This window comes from Citrus sinensis, chromosome 9 (assembly GCF_022201045.2).
Source record: "Citrus sinensis cultivar Valencia sweet orange chromosome 9, DVS_A1.0, whole genome shotgun sequence".
Classification (NCBI taxonomy): Eukaryota; Viridiplantae; Streptophyta; class Magnoliopsida; order Sapindales; family Rutaceae; genus Citrus; species Citrus sinensis.
In genome coordinates, this window is record NC_068564.1 from 20,117,435 (window position 1) to 20,145,141 (window position 27,707).

The 27,707-nt window shown below is 32.2% G+C and overlaps 2 protein-coding genes across 2 annotated transcripts in view; both read left to right on the plus strand.

The window, feature by feature from the left end:
• The window catches only part of LOC102627100 (UPF0481 protein At3g47200-like), an 80,964-nt gene extending 64,534 nt beyond the window's left edge, over positions 1–16,430 (plus strand). Inside the window, exon 2 of the mRNA XM_052433474.1 lies at positions 14,917–16,430. Coding sequence (XP_052289434.1) covers positions 14,925–16,247 — 1,323 coding nt within the window. The 5' untranslated portion in view covers positions 14,917–14,924 and the 3' untranslated portion in view covers positions 16,248–16,430. The remainder of the gene's footprint in view (positions 1–14,916) is intronic.
• An 8,449-nt stretch (positions 16,431–24,879) lies between these two features.
• Positions 24,880–26,773, plus strand: LOC102626241 (UPF0481 protein At3g47200-like). The gene is made up of 2 exons (XM_052433232.1): positions 24,880–25,024; positions 25,371–26,773. The coding sequence occupies exon 2, from the start codon at positions 25,382–25,384 to the stop codon at positions 26,636–26,638; it is 1,257 nt and encodes a 418-aa protein (XP_052289192.1). The 5' UTR covers positions 24,880–25,024; positions 25,371–25,381; the 3' UTR covers positions 26,639–26,773.
• Positions 26,774–27,707: the final 934 nt, after the last annotated feature.

Sequence of the window (27,707 nt, forward strand, 5' to 3'; positions counted from 1 at the left end):
AGAAATTATGAGCGTCAGAAGAACTTTGTTGATAAGGCGTGGGAGCGTACTGTCAACTGCGGACCTGCAGTTTTTAGTTTAACGTGTTTTGTATTTTTGGTTATTTTTGTAATTACGAATTTAATATTTCAGATATTAGTATTTTATTTTAAATAGAATTCTAAAAGAGAAGAGAGAGAGAGTATTTAAAGGAGGAATCTATTGTGAAAAAGGGATTTGGATTGGAGGAAAACAAAGAAACCCTAGATCTAATTTTTCTCTTCTCTCTATGAAGAACTAAACTTATTTTTCTGGTTGAAGGATAACGAAGCTTTGATTCATCACTAATGTGAAATCTTTCTTGTGCTTTAATTGTTTTATTACGTTTTGGGTATTTGTTTATTCTCTGTATTATTTTCATAATTATGTTTGTTAATTAGGTAATTGGCCACTATTTAATTATCAACTTAATCTATTGTCAATTAAAGGATTCATCGTATGAAGAATTTAATGTTTGTGACAAATAACATAGCAGAGAGTTGTGTTGTGAGAATAAACAATCTAATTTAAATGAATCATCATATGTGTTGATTAGGATTTGGGTCTCTCTGGTTTTTCAGGCTGTCAATTGATTAAATTCTATGATCGTATCTAGGGTTGTCTATTGCTAGTGGAGGCGTGTTGGTGAACAAGACTCCTACTCAAGCAAGAGAGTTGATATCAAATATGGCTGCCAACGCACAACAATTTGGCAGCAGGCAAGATCCCACTTCAAGGAAGGTGAATGAGGTAAATATTTCTTCTGTTGAACAACGTTTAGATAAACTTACTTCTCTTGTGGAAAAGTTTATGGTAGGTAATGTGCAACAAGTGAAGACTTGTGGTATTTGTTACAATATGGGTCATTCAACTGATATGTGTCCTACACTTCAAGAAGAACACTTTGAACAAGCCAATACAGTTGGAGGATTTCCAGGCATGCCTCAGAGGAGGTATGATCCTTATGCACAAACATACAATACGGGATGGAAGGATCATCCCAACTTCAGCTATAGAGTTAGGCCGTCAGGATTCCCACAACAGTATCCACCAAGACAACCAGCACCTCCACAGTCAACCTCCAAGTCAGGTATATCTCTTGAAGAAATTGTTAAATCGCTTGCGACTAACACTCAACAATTTCAGCAGGCAACTACAGCAAGCATTCAGAACTTGGAGAACCAAATGAGTCAATTGGCGACTACATTGAGCCAACTAAAGTCTCAAGTATTAGGGAGATTGCCTTCACAATCTGAGGTGAATCCAAAGCAAAACGTTAGTGCTGTCATCCTTAGAAGTGGGAAGGAGTTGCAAGAGCCTAGTAAGAAAGTGACAGAGCATGTAGAAGGTGAGCTTGAGAAGAATGAATTAATGCCTCAATCTCAAGATGAACAACCCACCAGAGCGAAACCCGTACCTATTGTGATACCTCATCCTTTTCCAAGCCGGTTTGCAAAATCCAAGAAGGAGGAACAAGAGAAAGACATCCTTGAGACATTTCGCAAGGTTGAGGTAAATATTCCTTTATTATATGCTATAAAACAAATACCTCGATATGCTAAAGTCCTTAAGGAACTATGCACCTCTAAGAGAAAATTAAGAGGAGATGAAAAAGTTCATATGGGGGAGAATGTTTCAGCAGTTCTTCAAAAGAAACTACCTTCTAAGTGCAAGGATCCAGGTATGTTTACTATCCCTTGTAAAATTGGTAGTGTTAGAATTGAAAAGGCTTTATTAGATCTAGGAGCTTCTATTAATGTCATGCCTCGTTCCATTTATTCATCTTTGAATGTTGGTCCATTAAAAGAAACTGGCGTGATAATTCAACTAGCTGATAGGTCTAATGCATATCCTGATGGGGTATTAGAAGATGTCTTAGTACAAGTTAATGAGTTGGTTTTTCCTGCTGATTTTTATGTACTTGATATGGAAGATGATAACTCCTTTAATTTTGTCCTAATTTTGCTAGGAAGACCTTTTCTTAAGACTGCTAGGACTAAAATGGATGTACATAAAGGAACTCTCACTATGGAGTTTGATAGAGAGGTTATAGAATTCAATATGAATGATGCCATGAAATATCCGAGTGAGGAACATTCGGTATTTTCTGTGGATGTTATTAACCCTATAGTACATGAAGTTTTTTACAAGGAAAAAATGAAGACATTTCATGATAGAATGATTTTGAGAAAAGAGTTCTTTATTGGTCAAAAAGTTCTTCTTTTTCATTCTAAGTTTAAACTTTTTCCGGGTAAATTACATTCTTGCTGGGTTGGACATTTTATTGTTACTAATATTTTTCCTCATGGTGCAGTTGGGATTCGGAGTCCGACCTCTGACAAAGTTTTTAAGGTTAATGGTCATCGTTTAAAACCTTTTTATGAAGGTTTTTCGGTGAATATTGTGGAGGATGTGGCTCTCGAGAGTCCCAATTATGGAGATTGATGCATAAATGTGTCTAACCAAAGACATAAAACAAAGGCGCTCTTTGGGAGGCAACCCAAATGATTTGTTTATTTTGGTTTTTGTTATATCTTCTTTTAATTTTGATTAAGATTTTTTTTAAAAATAATGTGTTTACTTATTTTGGTCAGAAGAAAATTTTTAATAAGGCGTGCCCACGTCTTAACTAATAAGTACTTCTGTAATTTTTAAAGTAAAATAGTTTTAAGGCGTGCCCACGTGCTTATTAGAAAAGTACTTCTGAAATTTTTAGTGTCTCAAAGTGATTCATCACTAAAACAAAAAGAGTTTTTTTCCTTATTTTCTTTCTTATATATATATATTTATTTATTTATAAAAAAATGAAAAAAAAAAGTTTTTTTCCCTTCTTTTCTTTCTTCTATATATATATATATATATTTATTTATTTTTAAAAAAAAAAGAAAAAAAAAACACAAAAATCACAAATCACTGTTCACAAATCCCTAATTCAAAAAAATTCACTGTTGATTATCGTTTTCCCGCAGCAACCCTTAGCTCCAGCGCGCAGAACCAACTGCAGCCGCATCAGTCCCACCTGCAACGCAACTAGCAGCAACGCGAATCAACCTCAGCACAGTGCATCAGTCCCGCGCGCGCAACATAGCCGAGCAACAGCAGACGAGCAGTGCGCAACAGATCCGCAATGCAAGCCCCCGCGCACGCAGCACCAACAAGCCCCCCCCCCCTCAGGCGCACAACACAGCCACGCACCAGCATCCCGCACGCAACCAGCAGTGCGCAACCAGCCCCAAGCTGCGCAGCAAGCTCCAGCCGAGCAGCAACGCAATGCAACCAGCCTACGCCCTGTATTCCAGCCGGGTAAATCGAAATCCATGAGTGAAATTATTGTAACAATGCCGAAGAGGAAAGCATCTACTTCCAAGTCATCGAAAAAGACACTCGTCGCAAAGAAATCGAAGATTGCCGCTCCTACTACGGTTTCATGGAACACAATTTCGGATTCACGCCAAGCCGTAAGACAAAGATCGAAACATGGAAAAGGAATGAGTGTTTTGCCACTTGCGGAATCCAATCTCGGAGGGTGCCTCGCATTCGCGACTCAACAAGAGAAAGATAGGTGTGGTCGAATTCAAGGAGGGGAGATTTCAGTTTACTGAACCAGGACCCACTCAACTTCCGAAGAAGCTTTATGCTAGGAGTGGTGCTACCTCTGATGACGAGTTTGACGACGACACTGCTGCCCAGCCAACTATTCCTTTTACATCCGCACCACCTTTGAGCATTCAGTTAGAGAAAATGGAGCACAAGTTGAACAAGATGGAGCAGAATTTGGCTGCATACTTCGAGAGTGTGGGATTTACCCCACCATTTCCGCCAAGCCCATAGACGTTATGTGGATCAAAGCTCACAATTCAGGGAAGTTTCTTTTTGCCCTTAATCTTTTATCCTTACGCTTTAATTTTTATGTGAGTTTTGATTATCTTACATTGGGGACAATGTAAGTTCTTGGTGTGGGGGAGGGATTTTTGCATTATTGATGTCTGGAAGTAGTATTTTCACTCTACTCATCTATTTTCACTCTACTCATCCTTAAATGATTTTGGAGTTAGTATGCTTCATATATTATTATTTTTTTCTTTTTTTTTCCTTTCTCACTACTCTTTTCCCATCTATCTCAAATTATTTACATCTATTTTTATTCTATCATACTCTTTCATTACTCATATTTTATCTTTCACTTTTCATATTACTACATACATCTTTCTCACTTCTTATCCTTTTTACCTTTTTTTTTATATATCACTCATACATTTTTTTTCATTCTACACCACTATTGATGGTTGATTCATTTGAAGAATGTACATGATTTGATGGCAAATTTACCAACTTTGTGAGGATTTGAGCCTATGAGCAACCACTTTGCTCTAATATTTTTGTTATGTGAATATCAATCTTAGTTTGTTTATTCTAGAACTTGCTTTGTTATGCATGTTAAAGCCGCATTACGGGATTTTATGCATTAAAATGATAAGGGCAAACCCTTTTCCATTTTTCTATTCTCGCATTTTTTTTTCTCTACCCGAAGATCTTTATTTGCTATCTTTGTTTGAGCCTTAACCATTACCCATCTAATTCTCTCCGTCTACTTAACCATTTTTCTTCTTTTTGAGCCTCAATTTAAGGAGATTTTTGGACTCATTGTGTGGATATATTTTGTTGTTTTTTTTTACCTTGTATTAAAATTTCTCAATTAGATCAACAAGCATTATGCTTGAATTAAATTGTGCAAGGTTCGTTTCTTTTATTTGATTCATCAAAAAAAAAAGGAAAAAGAAAAAAAATTTAAAAAAAAATCGAAAAAAAAAATGTTTACATTCGTGGTGACTTGAGTAGAAATAAGCATTTTGATTTCATAAGTTCATTCAATGAGTTCATTCAATGAGTTCATTCTTCTCATTTTGATCTCTTTTTCTTTCATAGACCTTTCTTTTTTATTTAACCTATTTAACCCCATTACAACCCTTTTAAGACCCTTAGATTTTTGCATTTTATTCATGTTTTGTGGATTGAGATGTGATATATGAGCAAGCTTATGGTAATAGCATTCTTTGATTTGATTTGAGTGCATAAATGATACCCTAAACACTTTGAGTGCATGGAGTGAAGTCATTGAGAGAGCTATTAAATCTTGTTGCACTTGAATTTTGAATGGATCTTCTTGGTGGTTGAATGTTCTTATTCTATCTTATGAGATTCTATGCTTTAAAAATCCTTGTCTCTCGAATGTTGATCGACTTAATTTCTTGAGGTATGCTTGCTTAAAATTATTTTTGGATGAGTTGAGATGAGAATTGAGTGGAGATTTGGGATTAATCTTGAGTTATATGCTTGAGGACAAGTATCATCTTGGTGTGGGGGAATTTGTTAGAGTGCAATTTATGCACTAGTTTTGCATTGTTTACTTCCCTTAATATCGATGTTTTGCACTTAATAATAATGTTTTACTTGTGTTTTACTTTTGTAGGTGCAATTCTATTGATTAATGATAAAATTGAGCTAAAAGATGATGTTTAAGGAGGATTGTTCTCTTGGAGAAATTATGAGCGTCAGAAGAACTTTGTTGATAAGGCGTGGGCGCGTGCTGTCAACTGCGGACCTGCAGTTTTTAGTTTAACGTGTTTTGTATTTTTGATTATTTTTGTAATTACGAATTTAATATTTCAGATATTAGTATTTTATTTTAAATAGAATTCTAAAAGAGAAGAGAGAGAGAGTATTTAAGGGAGGAATCTATTGTGAAAAAGGGATTTGGATTGGAGGAAAACAAAGAAACCCTAGATCTAATTTTTCTCCTCTCTATGAAGAATTAAACTTATTTTTCTGGTTAAAGGATAACGAAGGTTTGATTCATCACTACTGTGAGATCTTTCTTGTGCGTTAATTGTTTTATTGCTTTTTGGGTATTTGTTTATTCTCTGTATTATTTTCATGATTATGTTTGTTAATTAGGTCATTGGCCACTATTTAATTATCAACTTAATTTATTGTCAATTAAAAGATTCATCGTATGAAGAATTTAATGTTTGTGACAAATAACATAGCAGAGAGTTGTGTTGTGAGAATAAACAATCTAATTTAAATGAATCATCATATGTGTTGATTAGGATTTGGGTCTCTCTGGTTTTTCAGGCTGTCAATTGATTAAATTCTATGATCGTATCTAGGGTTTTCTATTGATTAGGGAAATAACCAACGGCCGTACCTTGGTTATCGACTAGTTAAGGAGAGATTGGCTATTAGAGGGTCTCAGTAGCTATAACCGATCTATTCATGAGTAATAATAATCTATATTTGAATCAATGATCAGTAGTCGAATTAAGCTGAGTTAATTCCTTCAACCAGAGCTTTCTCCAATTTGAATTACAACTTTAATTTGCATTCTTGTTATTTTAATTTGATTTTTATTATTGTCAACAATTCCCCCATTTTACGTTTTACGTTTCAAAAGGATTTAAATAATTACCGATCTCTGTGGACACGACCCTGCTCAATCACTATACACAATTTATTTAAAGTAGAAATTTATTTTTGTTGGCTTCGACAACCATCACACTATAACTCTAATTAGAAGTTGAAACTATTATCAATGACTACTGTTTTTTTTTTCCAAAATTTATAAAAAGCAGACTTAATGGCATTAATGATAATTTTTATGTAAAGTTGAAGTACTTGTAACTTCTGTAATTATCCATAATTAATTTAGTTAAGTTTTATAGTAATCAACATTTATGTCTTTATATCCACTTAAATGCAGACCTTGGCAAGTGATCCGACTGCAATAGTACTTGATCTTGAGGAAGAGCTTCGTTGTCTAACTAGTACACCATCTCAGTTTAGCATTTTCAGAGTGCCTCAGCCTCAGGTATTGCGTAATGTAAATGAAAAGGCTTATGCACCAAGATTGCTATCAATTGGTCGTTACCATCACGGTAAAGATCAATTATGGGACTTTGAAAAGTACAAAATGAGCTATCTTCAAAGGCTTCTAGAGCGAAAGATTGGATATACCTTTGTCACGCTATTTCGCGGTCATGAGGGAACTGGAAAAGACAGCTAGAAATTGTTATGGAGGGTCCATAAGTTTAAACCAAGATGAGTTTGTGAAAATGATGATTCTTGATGGTTGTTTCATTATTGAGGTTTTTCGCAAGTTTAGGTTGGACATGGATGCCCCTGCTTTGGGACAAGGTAATGACCCTATTTTTGAACTGAGTTGGATGTTACCTTCCATAGCTCAAGATATGATTTTACTTGAGAATCAACTTCCATTTTTTGTTATTTGGAGGTTGTTTAGCATGACTGAGTTGCCTAACAGTCCAAGTTACGAAAGCTTTCTTGTCACAATTCTGCGTTTTTTCAACGGAATATTACCAGGAAAAGGATGTCGAAGAGATAATGTTTACCGAGTTGAAAATTATCGCATAAATGAAATCAAACATCTAGTCCATTTGATACACGGTAACTGGCTTCCTTCACCTACAGGATTAGCAGCATATGAGCTTCATAATGGCACCGATAATAGTCACTGCAACTTCATTTGTTCTGCCACAGATTCAAGAGGCTGGAATCGAATTCCGGAAGGTTGAGGTCGATAAGGATGATGATTCCTTGTTCGATATTAAGTTCGAAAATGGGGTAATGAAGATGCCATCCTTGGAAATTAGTGATGATACAGAAACTATTTTTCAGAATCTCATTGCGTATGAGCAGTGTTCCCAAGGCATAAATCTGAAGCATGTAATAGATTATGTCAAATTCCTGAACTGCCTCATCAATTCTTCTAAGGATGCTGAATTACTCTGCCGTCGTGGAATAATTGATAATTTGTTAGGAGATGATGAAGTGATTGCAACCTTATTGAACAAGCTTTGTGAGGGTGTTGTACTCGGTGAGCGGTTTTATTATAGTGAGGTTTCCAACAAAGTGATTTTCCATTGCAGAAGGCGTTGTAATAAGTGGATGGCCAAGTTGAGGCACAATTATTTCAACAATCCGTGGGCAATCATCTCCTTTCTCGCTGCTGTATTCCTGCTTCTACTAACCTTTGTGCAAGCCCTGTTTTCAGTGCATGGTCAACAATCAATTTCATTAAAGGTAAAAAATTTTAGTCATGAGAGATGTGTCATGTCAACAATTAGATAATGAGTGAAAAATAATAATCCTTTTAAATTTAGTTTTTAGATTTGTTAAATTTAGCCCTAAATTCAGCTACAAGTAAAAGAAATTTGATTGTATAATAGCAATTTTTATGTATTTGAGATTATTCAATTATAAGAATAAGATGTCTTGTGTATTGAAGTATTTGGATTGTGTAATATGAACTAATAATAATTACATGTTATGAAAGGTTTTGCAATATAAATTGATTTTTGTTGTTATTTGGTGGTACATTTTAATTTAATCAACAAATCAATAGCCAATACGCCATCTTATAATTTTTAACAAATAATAAATGAAAAATTGACACTATAGTAATAGCAATCAATGACACTAATATAGTATTGATATAATTTGATGCTTTAGTGTCATAAATTGGTGATATTATAGTAATAATAACCATTGACACCATTATAGTGACACTAATAATAACCATTGACACCATTCTGGTGACACTACAAATAAGTATCACCATGTTCTGACTGCTAGGTTGTTGACACAATTAACAAGTGACATTAAAAATAATTATGGGCACTATTCTAATATTATTCAAGACCATTTTTCTAATAGTGCATAGTTTGTTTAAATGTACACATAAATCTATAAGGTTTCATACCCTTTTTTGATCATTATGCTCTTTCAATATAGTAATTAAGAAAATTGACTTTAAAGTCTTTTAATAAATAGAAATATGCCATCTAATATACCTATAATATTAAAATAAGTGTTTTAATATTTCAAATTTTTTAAATGAAAATTATTATATTTACTTTTAGTATTACAATTGTATCTATTATTATAAATATATTTATAAAAAATCTTGGGTTAAATAAATTTTACTATTAACAAAAATTGATTGGCATATTAATAACATTTAGATATTCTTTAAAATATTCAAAATAATAAAAAATAAAAAATAAATTTATGTTTATTTGAATATTATATTTTTAATTATAAAATTTAAAATAAATCTTGCTTTTACATTTTAATTATAAAATTTAAAATAAATCTTGCTTTTACACATATTAATAATAAAATTTATCCCAAATTATTAATATGAAATTAATTTAAAATGCACATATCTACCATAGGTATTTTAATATTATGTTTTTATTTATTATAAAATTTAGAGTCAAATTTTTTTAAGTTAATAGAGTAATAAGGTAAAAGGATGTCTATATGACCATTTTTAAAACTTAAGTTCTAGGTATACATTTCATTAAATCAAGGGAATATAGATGCAATTTTTCCTTTATTAAAATAGTACATTTACATGATCATGAACAACAACTGTTTCCTGAAGAAACAGTAGAAATAAGCGAATGAATGCAAAAAGAGTGTGGGAGGAATGGGATGCGAATGGCAATGGCAAGAGGGAGAGGTGATTTGAATTGTGTTTATCAGCACAAAAAGATATATTATTCTATAAATTAAGCAGAGCCAACAACCTTTACTTCTTGGATCATTGGTCAACAATCAATTTCATCGAAAAAGAAAAAATGAGGTAGAATCAATCTGCATAAATTGGCCCTAGTCATTGGAGTTTTACAAAACTATGAACGGAATTTTTTTGTTTTTTGTCAAATCGGTCATTCCTCTTCTACAAAAAGAATTTTTTGAATTCTGATAATTCATTATTACAAATCAGAATTCTTTCAATTTCGATGGAAACGAAGTCCCACGGAAATGGAGAAGAAGTTCCACCACCACATTCATTGTGATTCCTGAGAGGTTTCATCGTGAGGACGTTTGCTTCTTTGCTAGGTCTTTGAGGGTTTCTGTAGCATATATAGCAAATGTCAATTACAATTACAACCAATCACATGGATAATGGGCCAAACCTAATTCCGTCTCCGAGGGGCGCCGGGGCAAGAGAGTTTTTTGCTTTGGTAATTAAGCTTTTTAGAAGCAAAAAATGTAATTAAGCTTTTTATGGGTAATTAGGCAAGAGAGTTTTTTGCTTTTGGTTTATATTCTTTTAACTTTTTGTATAATATTCTCCCGAAACTAATGATTCTTTTGGGTGTTTATAGCCAAAAGAAAAGAATTAAAGAATTAATAATTATATTTTTCTTTTTCAGTTTTGTTGCTTTCGTGGACCACCAGTCCACTCCACCCTGGTCCTGTTCTTGTGTGTTGTATTCACCGACACCGACTCCACTGACCCATGATTGTGACCTCTGTTGTGGGCTTCGTTTGCTACTTTTGCCTAATGTTTTGGGCTTGTTTGCAAATCCGGCAAAGAATGTTTTCGGTTCTAAGCTTTAGAGGGCCTGTACAATGTTATGAATTAGGAGTTCAGCTTTTAGCACCCCTTAAAACTTCTCACAAAGCCGCTTTATTATATTCACAAAGGAGTAACCTGTTTAGGGCACGGGTTTTGAATTCGAACTTCAAAATTTTTTTAAAAAAAATTATGCTTTTTCAATATAATTGTAAGTACTTTTTATTCATAAAGTTTGAGTTGTACCTGTTATTCTTGTTTTACCAGAAATGTGTTATTTAAAAAGCTTGAAATTAGTTTAGTAAGTAAATAGATTTGTATTTTCACTTTTTAATTTTATGGATCCTTGAATGATGCCTCTTTAAAATCTTTATTTTTCAATGAAAATATTTATTACAACTTTGTAATAAATAAGAATGGTTTATTTTTGGATGAAAATATTTGTTACAAGCTACAACCTCGTCTGACAAATATGCGCTCAATTTATTCGATTTTCATTTAATAAGGTGTTTTTTCTTCTGCTCCAATCTACTATTCCACTGTTATAAAGATTGTGATATTACAAACTTGTTATAAATAAGAATGGAGAGCTTTGGAAATTGAAGAGAAAAGAACCAACCATTAATGAAAATGGTGCATGTAATTTGAAGGTTAAAAATTGTTAAATGGTTGAATTTATTTTGAATTTATTTGAGGTGTAGACTAAATTAAACAGTTCCGTCAAAAGATTTACAATGTTTTTAAAATCCTATTTTATTAACATTAAAAGTCATCTTAAGAATTGTTGGATTCGTGGGGCCAGTAAACACCCTTAGGACAATAGAAGATGAAGTTAAATGGTTTAATATTCATTCTACGAGCACCAATATAGCGGCCTTTACTTTTGTAGCTAAGTATGTAGAAGTGGAGAAGAGTGACATGCTAGCTAGGAAGTTGCAACAAATCCCTTGATCCAACAAAAACCTTGGGTACAATTATTTTTTAAATTATTTACAATAATATTTCCTTTATTTTGATCTTAATTTATTACAATCATGAAATTAAGCTTTCTCTTTTTTATTTGAATTCGGATGATCAACAAAATAAAGTTAGACCAAGCTTAGGTAATATATTAGAACTTCAATAATTTAAGAGCCATGGGAACATAGAAAATCCAATAATTTAGTGAATATTAATTAATCGATATATTAAAATATTTTTAATTTATGAAGATATTCTTTAGTAGTTAATTGCATTACATTAGTAGTAATAAGACTATTATAGATATTTTATTTTTCTATGTTAAAAATGATATTTACAAAGAGTCTCATCTTTGCATAAAGAAGCACTCAAAGCAATACTAACATTGAATAATTTATTGATGTATAATGATAATAACAATTAGAATTTCGCATTGTCAAAAGTTAGAGATAAAATTCAAGTCATATCCAATTTCGAAAAGAAGCAAGTGAACTAAGCACATTTTTTTTTATAAACAAAATCACATAAATATGTCATATATATTTAATTTCAAATTAGGTAATAATTAATTTATATAGTAAGTTGATCCTATAAAAAAATAGGATTGTTTTTTCAAAATTCATTGCATTAATCAAATAAATTGATGTCTCTTGCACTGTATTTGTACCCAATGAATTTTGCTTATTTACTTAATCATGCGACAGTCAAGATCCACGATCAAGCTCAATGTTATATGAATTATTATCAAAGAATAAGAAATGAAATAAAAATGAAAATGTAATAGTCGAGTTGTTTATTGTTCATTTAATAGTGGATTCCTTATTTTAAAGGGGAAAGGCCACTCATACCCTCAAGATTTGCTTAAATGGTCATACAAACCCCCTTGATTTCATAAATGGTCACGTAAATCCCTTTTTTACTATTATATCCTTGATCACAACAACCCAATAATTGACTTTAAATAAACTTCTATAATAAATATAATTAAAATAAAAATAATATAATAAATACAATAAGATAAATTTTATAGGTTGTTTGGAATATTAGAAAAGTTATTTTAACATTATTAATCTGTCACATTCGTTTATTAATAATAAAATCTATTTGGCATATTAATAATATTAAAATAATTATACCTAACATTCACAGTAATTTATAAAGTTTATATTATTTTATTTACAATATCTTTTTTATTATGTCCATATTAGTATAAATTTTAAAGTCAATTTTTGGATTAACAAATTTTAGTATTAATAAAACCCATCGAGATAGATTAATAATAACTTAATATTAAAATAATATTCATTATACATGTTATTTTATTAATTATATTTATTATAATATTTTATTTGTATCATATGATAATTATTTATTATTTTTATTGTGTTACCATATTTGTATTTATTTAGGTTGTTAGAATCAAAAGATATAATAGTTATTTATGAAATTATTTACTACCTTATAATTAATAAATATATCATAAATGATTGAATTTAAAAATAAATTTACTATCTATTCTTACCAAGAAGAAGACGAAGAACTGAACAAGCCACGAAAGAGAGCACGATATGGGAATCCCAAATGAAATAAATGCTCATTTTTATTTATTTATTTATGTAAATGACAGAGTTGTAAATTAAAAGAGTGGTACAATTGTAAATAAAATAATGGCAATTTTTTAAATTTTGCATAATGACATTTTTGTAAGTTTCTCAAAATTTTAGAAAGCAGCTAACTTTACCGCTATACATGATTATTTTCTCAAATCTTAAAAGTGTGGGTATTATTTTTCGTAAATGTAATATTGAAAAATTATTGTGATATTGAAAGGTTATTACTTTTTCAATAATAAAAGATAAGTGTATTGTTATATATTCATTTGAAAAGAAAGGAAATTTATTTTTTATTTGATAAATTTGTAACCTATTTACCCTGTCACCTATTAATTATTTGCACACTTTTCAAGGTTGGTAATAAAGTAAAGATCCAAGGGTTGTGGTTAGAGTTGTTAGAGATTATCCAACTTTGTAAACATATGAAAGAATTTTCAAAGTGGTAGTCTCGTTGACGAAAAAAATGGCAGTCTTGTTCTACTTCCTAATTAGAAAAAATTAAAGAAATTTGGGAAATTTATAGACATGGCCACTTTGCACTTTTTAATTTATCAAAGAAGTCTCTCCCTTATTTCTTATAAATATAACCAACTTCATGCCATTTTGACACATTTACCCTTAATCAACCAAAATACAAAAGCAAAATAAAACACACATTTCTCCCATCTCTCACCACTGCCCACGACTTTAACATTACTCATTTGACTTGATTGTTGAGGATTTATTGTCGATTGAAGAGTGTTAGAGTTTGAATTGGGCCTCAACGAAATTGATAATTTTGGAAGAAATAGAGGTTTAAAGTTCATGGCACACGAAGCGACTTAAATGTCTTTGAAAGTGTTTTCCTTACTCAATCTCAATTTGGAAAAAAAAAAATGAAAATTTGAAAGGCAAGTTGTACTTGGTGTGTTGTGGGCTGCAAATTGTTGACTTTGTGGTTGGATTACAAGATATGGGTGAGAGATGGCCAGGAAAATGGGCGGGAGATGTGGCCAGGAAAATGGGCGACGGTGAGCAGAGCATCCAGACAGCGGGTGGGACTAAAACTTCGTAATTGGTTAACTTTACAAGAAAGTTGAGAGTATGACTTTTGGTGAGAGTATGGCTGTATGGCTTGGTGAAATTGAAAAGCGCAAAGTATTTCCATAAATTTGCCCGTGGGTTATAAAGCCTTTTTCCTTCTTTTATTATTATTATTATTATTATTATTATTTGCCTAATGATAAGAAATTGAAAATATAAAAGAAAGAAAAACTTGCCGTACAATTTAATTTATTTTCTGTGGTGGGTCGTCATTCATCATAGCCTTTTTCCACATGTAGTCTCCTTTGTGTTACTAGAAAAAGCAAAGGATCGTGTTCCTTACAACGGTAAGATTGGGATCTCGTCAACCAAGAATCGTTGCACTGGTAAGATTGCGATCTCGTCAAGCAATAGGAACGATAGCCTTCAAACAAGTAAGTTATCACAAAATTGTTTAGAATTATGTATCTTATAACTCTGAAGCATTAATCGACTTTGTATGAATTTTGCTTAGTTTCTCTAGCCGTGTGAGAGGCGAGATCCGTGATCTGGATCATTGCTGTAGGAATTATTTCTAAGGATATAAAGAATTGAAATTGAAAAAATATATAACTTTCTGAGTTGTTTATGATCATTCGATTAGTGGGTTATTATTGTTGAATTTGTTTTACTCCCTCTTGTTGTACAAGTGGTGCTGTAACTATACTTCTTAGATGTTGAAACTATTATCAATCACTAGTTGTTAGCTAGTACACATCGGAATTTTTGAAATTCAGACATAATTCTTGATATTCGTGGTAGCTTTTATGAAAAATTTAAGTACTTGTGTTTTCAATGGATGTCGATAATTTATGGAAATGCAGATTTCAACATTCTTGAAATTTGATAGTGCTTGATATTGTGACTTAAATGCAGACCAAGTCATGGCAAGTGAACCAGCTGACATAGTGCTTGATCTTGTTGGGGAAAAGCTTCGTCGTCTAACTGCTACGCCATCTGATCAGTTCAACATTTTCAAGGTGCCTGATGTACTGCGAAAGTTAAATGAAAAGGCTTACGAACCAGAAATGCTTGCAATCGGTCCTTATCATCACGGCCAAGAACAATTATTGGCCTTTGAAGAGCACAAAACTCGCTATCTTAAAAAACTTCTAGAGCGTACTCGTATACCTTTGTCAGACTATGTCATGGCCATGAGGGCATTGGAAGAAAGAGCTCGAAAGTGTTATGGAGGGTCCACAAGTTTAAACAGAGATGAGTTTGTGCAAATGATGCTTCTCGATGGTTGCTTTATTGTTGAGGTTATTCGCAAGTTTAGGTTGAAACATTTGAGAGGAGATGATGACCCAAATTTTAAACTAGGTTGGATGTTACCTTCCATAGCACGAGATATGATTTTGCTTGAGAATCAACTTCCATTTTTTGTTATTTGGAAGTTGTTTATCATGACTGACATGCCTAGTGATTCAAGGAACGAAAGCTTTCTTGTCATGATCCTGCGTTTTTTCAATGGCATATTACCAGGGAAAGGTTGTCGAAGAGATATTGTTTATCAAGTTGATGTTTACCCCATAAATGAAATAAAACATTTGGTCCATTTAATACACGAAAATTGGCTTCCTTCACCTGCAGGAGTTGAAGCATATAGGAATAACGCCACAAATAATAGTTACTGGAGCTTCATTGGTTCTGCCACAGAGATTCAAGAGGCTGGAATCCACTTCCGGAAGGTTGGGGTCCTTAAAGATGATTCCTTGTTCGATATTAAGTTCGAAAATGGGGTAATGAAGATGCCGTCCTTGGAAATTGGTGATGCTACAGAAACAATTTTACAGAATTTCATTGCATACGAGCAGTGTTCCCAAGACTTAAATCTGAAGCATGTAATCGATTATGTCGAATTCCTGAACTGCCTCATCAATTCTTCAAAGGATGCTGAATTACTCCGCCGTCGTGGAATAATTGAGAATTTGTTAGGAGATGATGAAGTGATTGCAACCTTATTGAACAAGCTTTGTGATGGCGTTGTACTCGGTGAGAGGTTCTATTACCGTGAGGTTTTCAACAAAGTGATTTTGCATTGCAGTAGGCGTCGTAATAAGTGGATGGCCAAGTTGAGGCACAATTATTTCAACACTCCATGGGCAATCATCTCCGTTCTTGCTGCTCTTTTCCTACTTCTCCTAACGTTGCAGCAAGCTCTGTTTGCAGTTCTTTCTTATTATCAACAAGCGCAAAGCCATTGAATATAGAAGCAGATACAGTAGCTACTGTGGTATTGTAGACATGCGTCAAGATGGTTAAATGTAGTGATTGTCCATTCTTCTTCTTAAATTTGTATAAACTTTTTTTACAGTTGTTGCTTATTTGGTTTGTCAAATATAATACGACTTATTCGACACTAAACAACAAGGTACTGAGTTAAATTTTGTTAGTGTGCAATGTCAAATGCGTGCATTACTAAATAGAAGATGCAGGTTAAATAATATGTAAATGTTACTCATGGTAATGGTGATCACATCGCGGATAGTTTGGACACGTTACATCTGTCTCGAATTTCAAGTCTAACAATTTCAATAAGATGAAATTCTTCTATCATTAGTTAACATTATATATATATTTATATTATATATTATTTTAATATAAAATTAACCGGATCCGGATATCTGGCTTTCCGGATGCCATCGAATTACACCTAAAAGCATGCCTTATAGTATTTTATTAGTCTTAGCTAACGATTTTAACCACAATTTTTATCCAACTCTTCTTTTTTTTCCTCCACATATGTAACTTCTTTTAATACAATCAGAGTTTTAGTAATATTTGACACCAATATTTACAATCAAGGATCCATTTAGACTAATCTAAATCAATTCTATCATATTACAGCCCATAATATAGTGATATATATACCCCACTAACATCTAGGCATATATGAGCTCTACCCATATTTGTGGGAGAGATATCTATCTCTACCTTTTAATGGTAGGAGAATAAAATCTTAGCATCAATAACTATTCCATCACAATTGACTATGCAAGTTCTCTTATTACGCTACAATGCTTGATGGTTACCATATATGTTACTTAACCAAACATTTAAATGATGTTGTGATTTGGAAGCTAATCTCTTCACTCAAGTGTTTCACACACTCAAACTCTTACAATTGAGATGAATAAATGATGGTTACAATGAAACTCACTCAATGAGTAGATATTCAAAAATGAAGAACAAGAAAAGATTCAATGTTTGTATTTCGCAAGTTTGAAGGCTCAAGATATCACGTGTGCTTTTTGTTTTTGCTTGTTGGAGAGCTTCAAAATGAGTTGGATTTGAGTTCTTATAGTTTAAACTCAAAAACTAGCCGTTACTATCCGTTATACACATTCTGGGAGTATCCGGTTTGCCGTTTATGGAATCCGGTAAGCCGGATTTATGTTACCGTTAAGGTAAAATTCAAAATTTTGCCTAACCAGCTTGCCGGATTCGAAATCCGGTAAGCCGTTTTCGTTCTGGATACATTCTGCCCTATATCCGGTTTTCCAGTTTTTATATCCGGTAAGCCGGATGCTACAGTGACCTGCACAGTGCACTATTTTTCAAAATTACAGTTTGATCTCAAAACTTTACAAAAACTGTAGTACGGCCCAAAACGTTATAAAACTTTGCAAATAGGTCTAATTTCAGAATTCCTAATTAATGCTTTGTTAATCCCAAAACTTTCTGAAATTATGATATAGAAAAAAAGCTATGATATTTTTCAAATAAGTCCTTTACCAAAATTTCAAGCAATACTTGTTTATTTCAAAGTTTTCAAAATTCTTTCAATTAAACCATAAACTTTGAAAAACAAACAATTTCATAAAATCATTTTTCCATTAAATATGAAACATTTATAATGTGAAAATAATGATTTATTTAAAAAGAATAAAAACAATCAATTTCATAAAATCATTTTTCCATTAAATATAAAACCTTTATAATGTAAAAATAATGATTTATTTAAAAATATATTTTTCAATAATTTGAGCTTAAAAGATTAATCATTCTTAATCTTGTTTGTTATCATCAAAATCAATATTATGAAAATTCAAAAATTACCTAAAGAATCAACACTTCCACATTTAATTGTTTTTTTTAGAATAGATTGTGTGTGTTTTTCACAAAATATCTAGGCGTATTTTTGTTAATTCAATACTTTTATAGTTATAATAAATTTAGGGTTATTCATAAGTTCATGGTTAAAATTATTATTTAACAATTTCAGGTATAATAATAACTTTTTGTCTTTATTTGATACGTCTAGTTGTGTATTTTACCATAAAGGGTAAAATTAATATTTTACTAGTCAACTAACTGTCCTAACTGAAAAGTAGTAAAATGAATGGTTTTGCAAAGTTATAGTAATAAATGATGGGAACAATATTTCTTATAGTCATTTGATTTTTTTAATTCTTAGAGTAGGAAATGATAATAACGAGAATGACAGAAATCCCCACGAGAACGTGGCCTCTTGGGGATTTTCTCTATTTGGGGAGGGTATGGGGATGATTTTATATCCAATTTCTTATTCAAAAAAGGGATGAGAACGATCTTTTACCTAATTGCTTTTTCGAGGAAGGGACGAGGATGAGATGGAATTACCATCCCCTCCCCAATTCTCTATTTTCCCATTTTATTTCTTATTTTAATTTCATTTTTTAGAAATATTAATGAATAAATGTAAAATTTATATTATAAAATATAAAATATTAGTATAAATAACAAATATAAAAATATTTATACAAATATACTATGAAATTTTGGGCCCAGTTAACTAATTATAGAATTACTATTCTATCAGGTCTTATTCAAAAGGCCTTAGCCCAAAATTTTTGTTTTAATCTTTTATATAATAAACAAAAATTAAAGCAAAAACTAAAGCTATAACATCCAAACTTTATTAAGATATATTGTCAAACTTTATTTTTATTTAAATTTTTTATTTTAATAGATTAAATCAAATTTAGAAATAAAAAACGTATCGATTATTTGAGAGTTTTTCGAAGATCCCCTTTTATTAATCGGGGAGGGGACGTGAATCCCCTTAAGCAATTCTGACGGGGACTGGGAGGGGATGGGAACATATGCAGAATATCACGGATTGACACAAGGATGTCAATCCCCTCCTCTACGCTCCCCATTGTCATCCCTAGATAATAACCCATTATTTTAATATATGAAAATTTGAAATTAACTCTTATTAAATACGTTAATAGAAATTAAAATATTAATTTGTTGAATATTAATTAAGTGGAACGTTAGAGACATTTGTGATAATTGGGATAGGATGAGATTTTCAACGATCTGAAGTTAGTATTAATTTTGGTCCCAAATACACAAACGGAATAAAACTTAATACACATTTATGTCCCTTTAAAAAAATGGAATGGGAGCAGGATTATCAAATACCAGATCATTTTGGATCTTTGCCATCTACTATCATCACTTGAATAAGAATGGAAAACTTTTGAAATCAAAGAGAAAGGAACTCGACCATTAATGAAAATGGTGCTAGTAATGTGAAAGGTGAAAAGTTATTGAATGGTGAAATTACTTATTTTATGTGTAGACTAAATTAAATAGTTAAGTTAAAAGAGTTGTTACAGTTGTAACTGTTTTAATATCTTGTTTTGTTGTTATCAAAAGTAATCCTAAGAAAACCTAACGTGCAATTATTTTTTGAAATATCTTACAACAAGATTTCCTTTATTTCGATCTTAATTTATTACAATCATAAAATTAAACCTTACTTCTTTTAGGATTTGAAAAAAAGAAAGTTGCTTGCGTGAGGAAATATGTCTTATTTTTTAATAAAGATTTCCTAAAATATTTTCTTCCTTAGCATGATTCCTATTTTAGGAATAAGTAATTTTCCCTTGGGACTTAACTTATTCAAGGAGGAATAGAACTAATATAGGGAAAAGAATACTTCTTCTACAAAAATAATCACTATATATAAGAAGATTGGGTTCACTTGTTTGTATAACACATCAATTAGTTCTCTGCAAGTAGATAGTTTCTAGTGTGAGAGAAACGGTAAATCTATTAAGAGATTAGGTGTTATTAGGGTTTCGAGTGTGAGAAAAATACTAGAGTGATTATAATAGATTTTTACATAGTAGATTTTTCTCTCGTCATCCTTGGCGACCATGCTTTTTCTTCTGTATAGAAGTTTTTCACATAAATTCTTGTGTTGTGTGATTGTTTTATTTTCTATCTATTTTTTATATATTATTTAATTGATATTTTTGCTTGTGGGATCTTGAAGGGGATTAAAAATTTCCTAACAAGTGGTATTAGAGATAAAGGTTATTCTGTAAAGCAATAATATTTGTCTATAAGTTTTCAAATCCTATGAGAATTGAGGTTGAAAAGTTTGATGGAAGAATCAATTTTGGCCTGTGGCAAATTCAAGTCAAGGATGTATTGATTCAATCTAGGCTATACAAGACTTTGAAGGGCAAATCATCTATTGCTTCTAGCAATGACTTTGGAAAATCTATTATTATGAGCAATAAAGATTGAAAGAATTGGTTGAAAGAGCTACAAGTGCTATACGATTATGTCTAACAAAAAATGTTCTTGCGAATGTAGGAGAAATTCCTTTGGCAAAAGAACTTTGGGAGAGGCCATAAATTTTGTATTAGACAAAGAGTATCTCCAATCGTTTATAACTTAAGGAGCGATTTCACATGCTGAGAATGGTTAAATGTACAAAAAAAATTTATCATCTTAGTGTTCTTAATGGCCTTGTGACAAAACTAGAAACAATTAGAGTTAAAATTAAAGATGAGGACAAGGCACTTAGACTATTGTGATCTCTTCCAACTTCCTACAAGCATTTGTTGCCTACTTTAATGTATGAGAAGGAAATTGTAGATTTGAAGAAGCTACTAGTACTCTACATTTAGAAGAAAGAAGGTTGAATGGTGGAACTAATGAAGCTTCTGATGATTCGGCATTGACAGTTACTAATTGGAAGAAAAATAACTCTAAGAAGAAAAGAGTTAGTTGGGTTTGTGATAATCAAAACACCTTAAAAAGGATTGTCAAAAAGTAATTGGAGCAAGTTCAACAAGTGGCTCCAAGTCAGTATATAAAGATACTGATAGTATCGCTAGCAAAAAGTCTCATCATTGTAGGAGACAATGGTTCATTTCGATAGATGATGAAGATATCCTCCTGGCAAACCTACTAAGGTAATGGAAAATGATGTGTTACAACTTGTGGGTCTACAAGATTTGCACACAAGGCATGGTTTGACATTTATGTAAGGTGTGTGGTGGAATTTTTATGTTGATGGCTGAGGATCCTCAAGGAAGCCAAACATGAGAGTCGCTATTTTCACCAAGATGATCGATATGTACCAAATATTCATACTCTGGATAAAATGGAGTATGATGATTCTCGGTGAGGAGAATTATGCTACTGGATAGATGACAAAATTTTACTCATGATGGATTGATTCTTATAAGTCCTATGTGAGTATGGTTTTGGTGGAGTAAAGAAGGTGAAGATGATGCGGTTGTATGGATATACAATGGATCGTGTTTTGTTGCCTAATTGAACACCTGGCCAATGTGGAGATTGTTATGAAATATGTCTTATTTTTAATAAGGATTTCCTAAGATATTTTCTTCTTTGGCAAGATTCATTTTTAAGGAATAAGTAATTTTTCCTTTAGAACTTGACTTATTCAAGGACGAATACAACTAGTATAAGGAAAGGAATACTTCTCCTACAATGAATAATCACTATATATAGGGAGGTTGAGTTCATTTATTTGTATAGCACATTAATTAGTTCTCTACAAGTTAACGTAATGTGAGAGAAACGGTAAGTCTATTAAGCGATTGGGTGTTATTGGGGTTTGGATGTAAGAAACTTACTAAAGTGATTGTAATAATTTTTCACTTAGTAAAATTTTCTCTCGTCGAACTTGGTGGCCACTGTTTTTCTCCAGTATAAGAGCTTTCCACATAAATTCTTATGTTGTGCTATAGCCTTGGCGGGGGGCGGCGGGGCGTAGCCTCCGCGGGACTCGGAATGTGGCAAAACTTTGCGGGGGCCTTGGGGCGCCCGGGGGAGGACGCGTGCAGAGGCCCGCACTAAAATTGTGCCCGCAGGTCAGGGGGCCAAAAAAGCCCCAGGGGCGCCGAGACGGGTGTGCTATAGCTTTGGCGAGGGGCGGCGGGGCGGGGCCTCCGCGGGACTCAGAATGGGGCAAAACTTTGTGAGGGGCCTCGGGGCGCCCGGGGAGGGCGCGTGTAGAGGCCCACCCAAAAATTGTGCCTGCAGGTCGGGAGGCGAAAATGGCCCCAGGGGCACCGAGACGGGTGTGCTATAACCTTGGCGGGGGGCGGCGGGGCGCATGATTGGTTTTATTTTCCATCTATTTTTCATTTATTAGTTGTTTGATATTTTAGGTTGTGGGATCTTGGGTGGGATTTAAAATTCCCCAACAGTTTGATCACTAAAACAAGACTTAGGCAGCCAAATATAGTAAAACATCAATAAATTAATTCAACGAATATTAATTAATTATTAATTTTATGAAGATATTCTTTATTTTAGAAAATGAGATCTCATTTATAGTATTGATTTATCTTGATTTAATATTTATTATGTTTTATTTGAATAGTAATTAGTTGCATATATTGGTAGTAATAAGATTATTATAGAATGTTAAAGATGATAGATAGAGTCCCGTCTCACACGAAGAAGCACTCAAAATGATACTAACTAACATTGACTAATTTATCAATACAAATTGATAATAGCAATTGGAATTTCGCATTACAAAAAATTAGAGATAAGATTCAATTCGGAATTAATTTCAAGAAGAAGCAAGTGAACTAATCACATCTTCTACAAAAATCACATAAACATATCATATCTATTTTTATTGCAAATTAGATAATTATTTATATAATAAGTGGTTCCTATAGAATAATAAGAATATTTTAAAAAAACTATTATTTAATCAAAATTATCCATTCTTACATAGTAACGGACCTAGACAATTTATTTGGAAGAGGCCATTCTTAATAACAATGTCAGTATCTAAAAACGATATAATAAAACTGACTTAATGAATATAATGACAATAATTATAATAAGGGAAAAGGTCATCTACACTTCCATGATTTGTTTAAATGGTCAAACAAGCTCCTTTAGTTTTATAAATTGTCACACAGACCTTTTTTTTTACTATTATATCATTGATTACAACAACCCAATAATTGACTTTCAATAAACTTTTATAATAAATATAAATTAAGATTAAAAAATATATAACATATAAAATAAAATAAAATATATAAATTATTTTGAATATTAGAAAAGGTATTTTAACATTATTAATATGTCGTATTCTTTTAATAATAATAAAATCTATTTGACATATTAATAATATCAAAATAATTATATCTAACATTCATAGTAATTTATAAGATTTATATTATTTTATTTACAATATCATTTTTAATTATGTCTATATTAGTATGTCTTAAAGTCAATTTTTGAATTAATAAATTCTAGTATTAATAAAATTCATCGGGATAGACCAATAATAACTTAATATCAAAAATATTTTTTATTATATACATTATTTTATTAATTATAATTATTGTAATATTTGATCTTATTACTTTATTTATATTTGTTTGGGTTGTTATAATCAAAGGGTATAACGCTCATTTATGAAATTAAAGTGGTATGTATAATCATTTAAGCAGACCTTAACGACATGCTTTACCTCATAGCCACACACGAAAAGTGATAAATAATAAAAAAAAATACATTATAACTTTGATCGTGTTATTATGAAGAGATTCTCTAACTTATAACGGTTCCAACATAGGTGGACCATAATTTTAAATATACACAAGTCGAACAAAAAGATGATGATGAATAATGATACTTTTTAGTTTTTAGAGTATAAACAAACAACAAATTATTGCTTGATATAACTTAACATAGATAATCATCCGTAATGATAATTATAAATAAAAGATAAAAAAATTAAGAATACCTATTGGAACTTTATTTGAACTTAATTGGAAGAGGATTTGTTTTGCAGTCTTCAGCCTTGGAGATTTGCAAAAGTGAAAAATCGTTGGTTTCCTGTAGCCTTTTGGGATTCTAGATGTAGGTTGTTGATTTGAAAAGGATTTTGATGAGTCAAATTATTTTTAATTTAAAATTGGGATTCTATTAATTTGATGAAATGCCAAGCCGCCAAATCTTTCTAACTCTTTTAATTATTTGGAAAAAAAGGTAATTTTTTTTCACTTCTAATAAGATAGAATTTAGTCTGGGTTTTTATGAAATAAATTACCAAGGGCTTAAATCAATACAATTAACAATAAAATTAATTACAAATACTAAACAAGTAATTGAATTGACGAGGAAATTTTTGTTCAAGAGGACTCTAGCCCATGTGGTCACTAATTATCGAGATTACACTTGTAAACCTTATTACTTACACCATTAGATAAGTACAAAAGTTGAATCCAAGTATATTACTCGCCACCAAGTTTGAAATTTAGTCACTAGAAGCATTTTGAAGAAATTGATTTCTCTATCCTGGAGCCTATGCAGCTGCAAACCCGACCATTTCCACATTTTCTTTTTAATAAAAAATTCGTTGCTTGAACAGTAAAAACGAGTTGGCGAAAATTCCACGTTCAACCTAATCTTTTTTATTAGCCATGTAAAGAATATGAAGTCTGGTCAACACATACCTGCCGTGAAATCTACTGGTCAACCCACATTTTCTTTTTATTGACTATATTTCAAAGACTTTTGTATCATTAGTTAACATTTTGCTTCATCAAAAAAGAAAGAGGGAATGAAAGTTGAAGTATTAATTAATTGGAGCCTCTATGCACCTGCAAACCAAACATTTTACTTTCATTAAAAGAAAACGAAGGGAAGAAGAGAATATCGTAAAGCAATTGGAACGGCAGCATTCAAACAAGTAAGTTATGATCACAGATTGTTTAATATAATTTGTATATCTTATAACTTTGAAGCATTAATCAACTTATTAATTAATTTCGAACGAAAATACAACTTATTGAGTTGCTATATATGGTCATTCAATTTGTGGTTCCTTAAATTCTAACAGCAGGATAATTGTTTCACTCCCCATGGTTATAAACTATTAACTATATATAATTCTTCGATGATGAAACTATTAACAATCACTAGTTTTTCCCGGAATTTATAAACTAAAATTCAAGCACTTGTGGCATTTTTGGTTGTCCATAATTTAATAAGTTTCAGATTTCAACATTTCTGCCTCTGTGTGTACTTAAATACAGATCATCAAGTCATGGCACGTGAACCATCTAACATAGTACTTGATCTTGTTGGAGAAAAGCTTCATCGTCCGACCCCTACGCCTTCTCAATTCAGCATTTTCAGAGTCCCTGATGTACTGCGCAAATTAAATGAAAAGGCTTACGAACCAGAATTACTAGCAATCGGTCCTTACCATCACGGAAAAGATAACTTATCGGCATTTGAAGGGCACAAAATCAGCTATCTTCAAACTCTTTTAGAGCGGACGGGTATACCTTACCCAGACTATGTGAGGGCCATGTGGGCACTGGAAGAAAGAGCTCGAAACTGTTACGGAGGATCCATAAGTTCAGGCAAGAATGAGTTTGTCCAAATGATGCTTTTCGATGGCTGTTTCATTGTTGAGGTTATTCGTAAGTTTGGATTGCCACATTTGAGAGGAGACGATGACCCCATTTTTAAACAGGGTTGGATGTTACCTCACATAGCACGAGATATGATTTTGCTTGAGAATCAACTTCCATTTTTTGTTGTTTGGAAGTTGTTTATAATGTCTGAGATGCCTAGTATTCCAAGGAACGAAAGCTTTCTTGTCACAATTTTGCGTTTTTTCTACGGAATATTACCGGGGAAAGGATTTCGAAGAGATGGTGTTGATCGGGTTAATGATTATCCGATAAATGAAATCAAACATCTGGTCAATTTGATACACGATAACTGGCATCCTTCCCCTTCAGGAATTGAAGCATATGCGAATAATGGTAAAAACAATAGTGACTGGAGCTTCATCTGCTCTGCCTCAGAGATCCAAAAGGCTGGAATAAAGTTCCAGAAGGTTGACGCCCATAGGGATGGTTCCTTGTTTGATATAAAGTTCAAAAATGGGGTAATGAAGATCCCAACCTTGGAAATTGGTGATGCTACAGAAACTATTTTTCAGAATCTCATTGTATACGAGCAGTGTTCCCATGGTATAAATCCAAAGCATATTTTAGACTACTTCAAATTCCTGCACTGCCTCATTAACTCTTCAAAGGATGCCGAATTACTTCGTCGCCGTGGAATAATTGATAACCGGTTAGGTGATGATGAAGTGATTGCAACCTTATTGAACAAGCTTGGTGATGGTGGTGTACTCGGTGAGCAGTTCTACTACTGTGAGGTATTAAACAAAGTGAATTTCCATTGCAGTAGGCGTCGTAATAAGTGGAAGGCCAAGTTGAAGCACCATTATTTCAAAGATCCATGGGCAGTCATCTTGTTTCTCTCTACTGGTGGAGGACCATAAGTTTAATTTCTTTTCTTAGTTTAATTAAGATTTTCTTTATATTTTTTTATTTAAGTCATATTTCTTTTCTTATAAGGAATCATAAATTCATTAAAATTAAAATTAATTACAATTAATATAAATAAATTTGTCATACTTATTTCTTGTTAATAACTTCATCAATAATATTCAACTTATTTTTTTTAATTGAGAAATTTTTTTCTCGAGAGTTCTCGTTTTTTAATTTGAAAAACGTACGCTGAAACGATATCTAACATCACAGGCAAAGCATTCCTAACTACCAACCGCTTCCATATACCAATCCTTCATCATCCATTATATCTACCGATTTCATCAATTTGAAAAATAGGTAAAAAAAAATAAAAAAACAGCAAAACCATAAGCCACCATCACAACCGCCACACACAAAATCATCATTTTTTTCATCGATCTCCGTCACCACCCAAATCAGTAAGAGCCGTCGACCATACCTTAGCCCTCCTTTCTGCCACCATAGTCTCCAAAACCACTATACCACCATACTCGTCGCTACTCATTTCGCTGCAAACCACTGTCACTCACCAGCCTTTGCCCCTACCAAATTACTCCCGATTGTTAATTCTCTCTTTCCAATCCAGACCCGCTTCCAGACCCGCTCCATTCAACAGAAATGAAACCAAGACTCCCACTGCCACTTCAATTCAATTTTCCTATCAACTCACAACGATCCAAGTCAAACCATTGCCACCATCACACTCACCTACCTCAAATCTTCCTAATCCATCTATCCTTATCCAATTTTTCTCGATTGTTGTCGCTGTTAACTCTATTTTTTGCTTATTTACGATTTTTGTCCAGTACTTTCCTTTAATTATAGTCTTACTCTTTATTTTTTGTTCTTATCAAAAACTCAAAAAAATAAATTAAAAAAAAGATGGTTTCTAGAGAAGGTAGTACTCAATTTGAAGATCGAATAACAAAGAGCCCAGAGCAGGTCCAACAATCACAAGATCGTGTTGAAAAGGCGTTGAGAGAAAATGAAAGCTTTATAGTCAATGCAAAACTCAATTGAGGCAACGAAAGTTTGGAT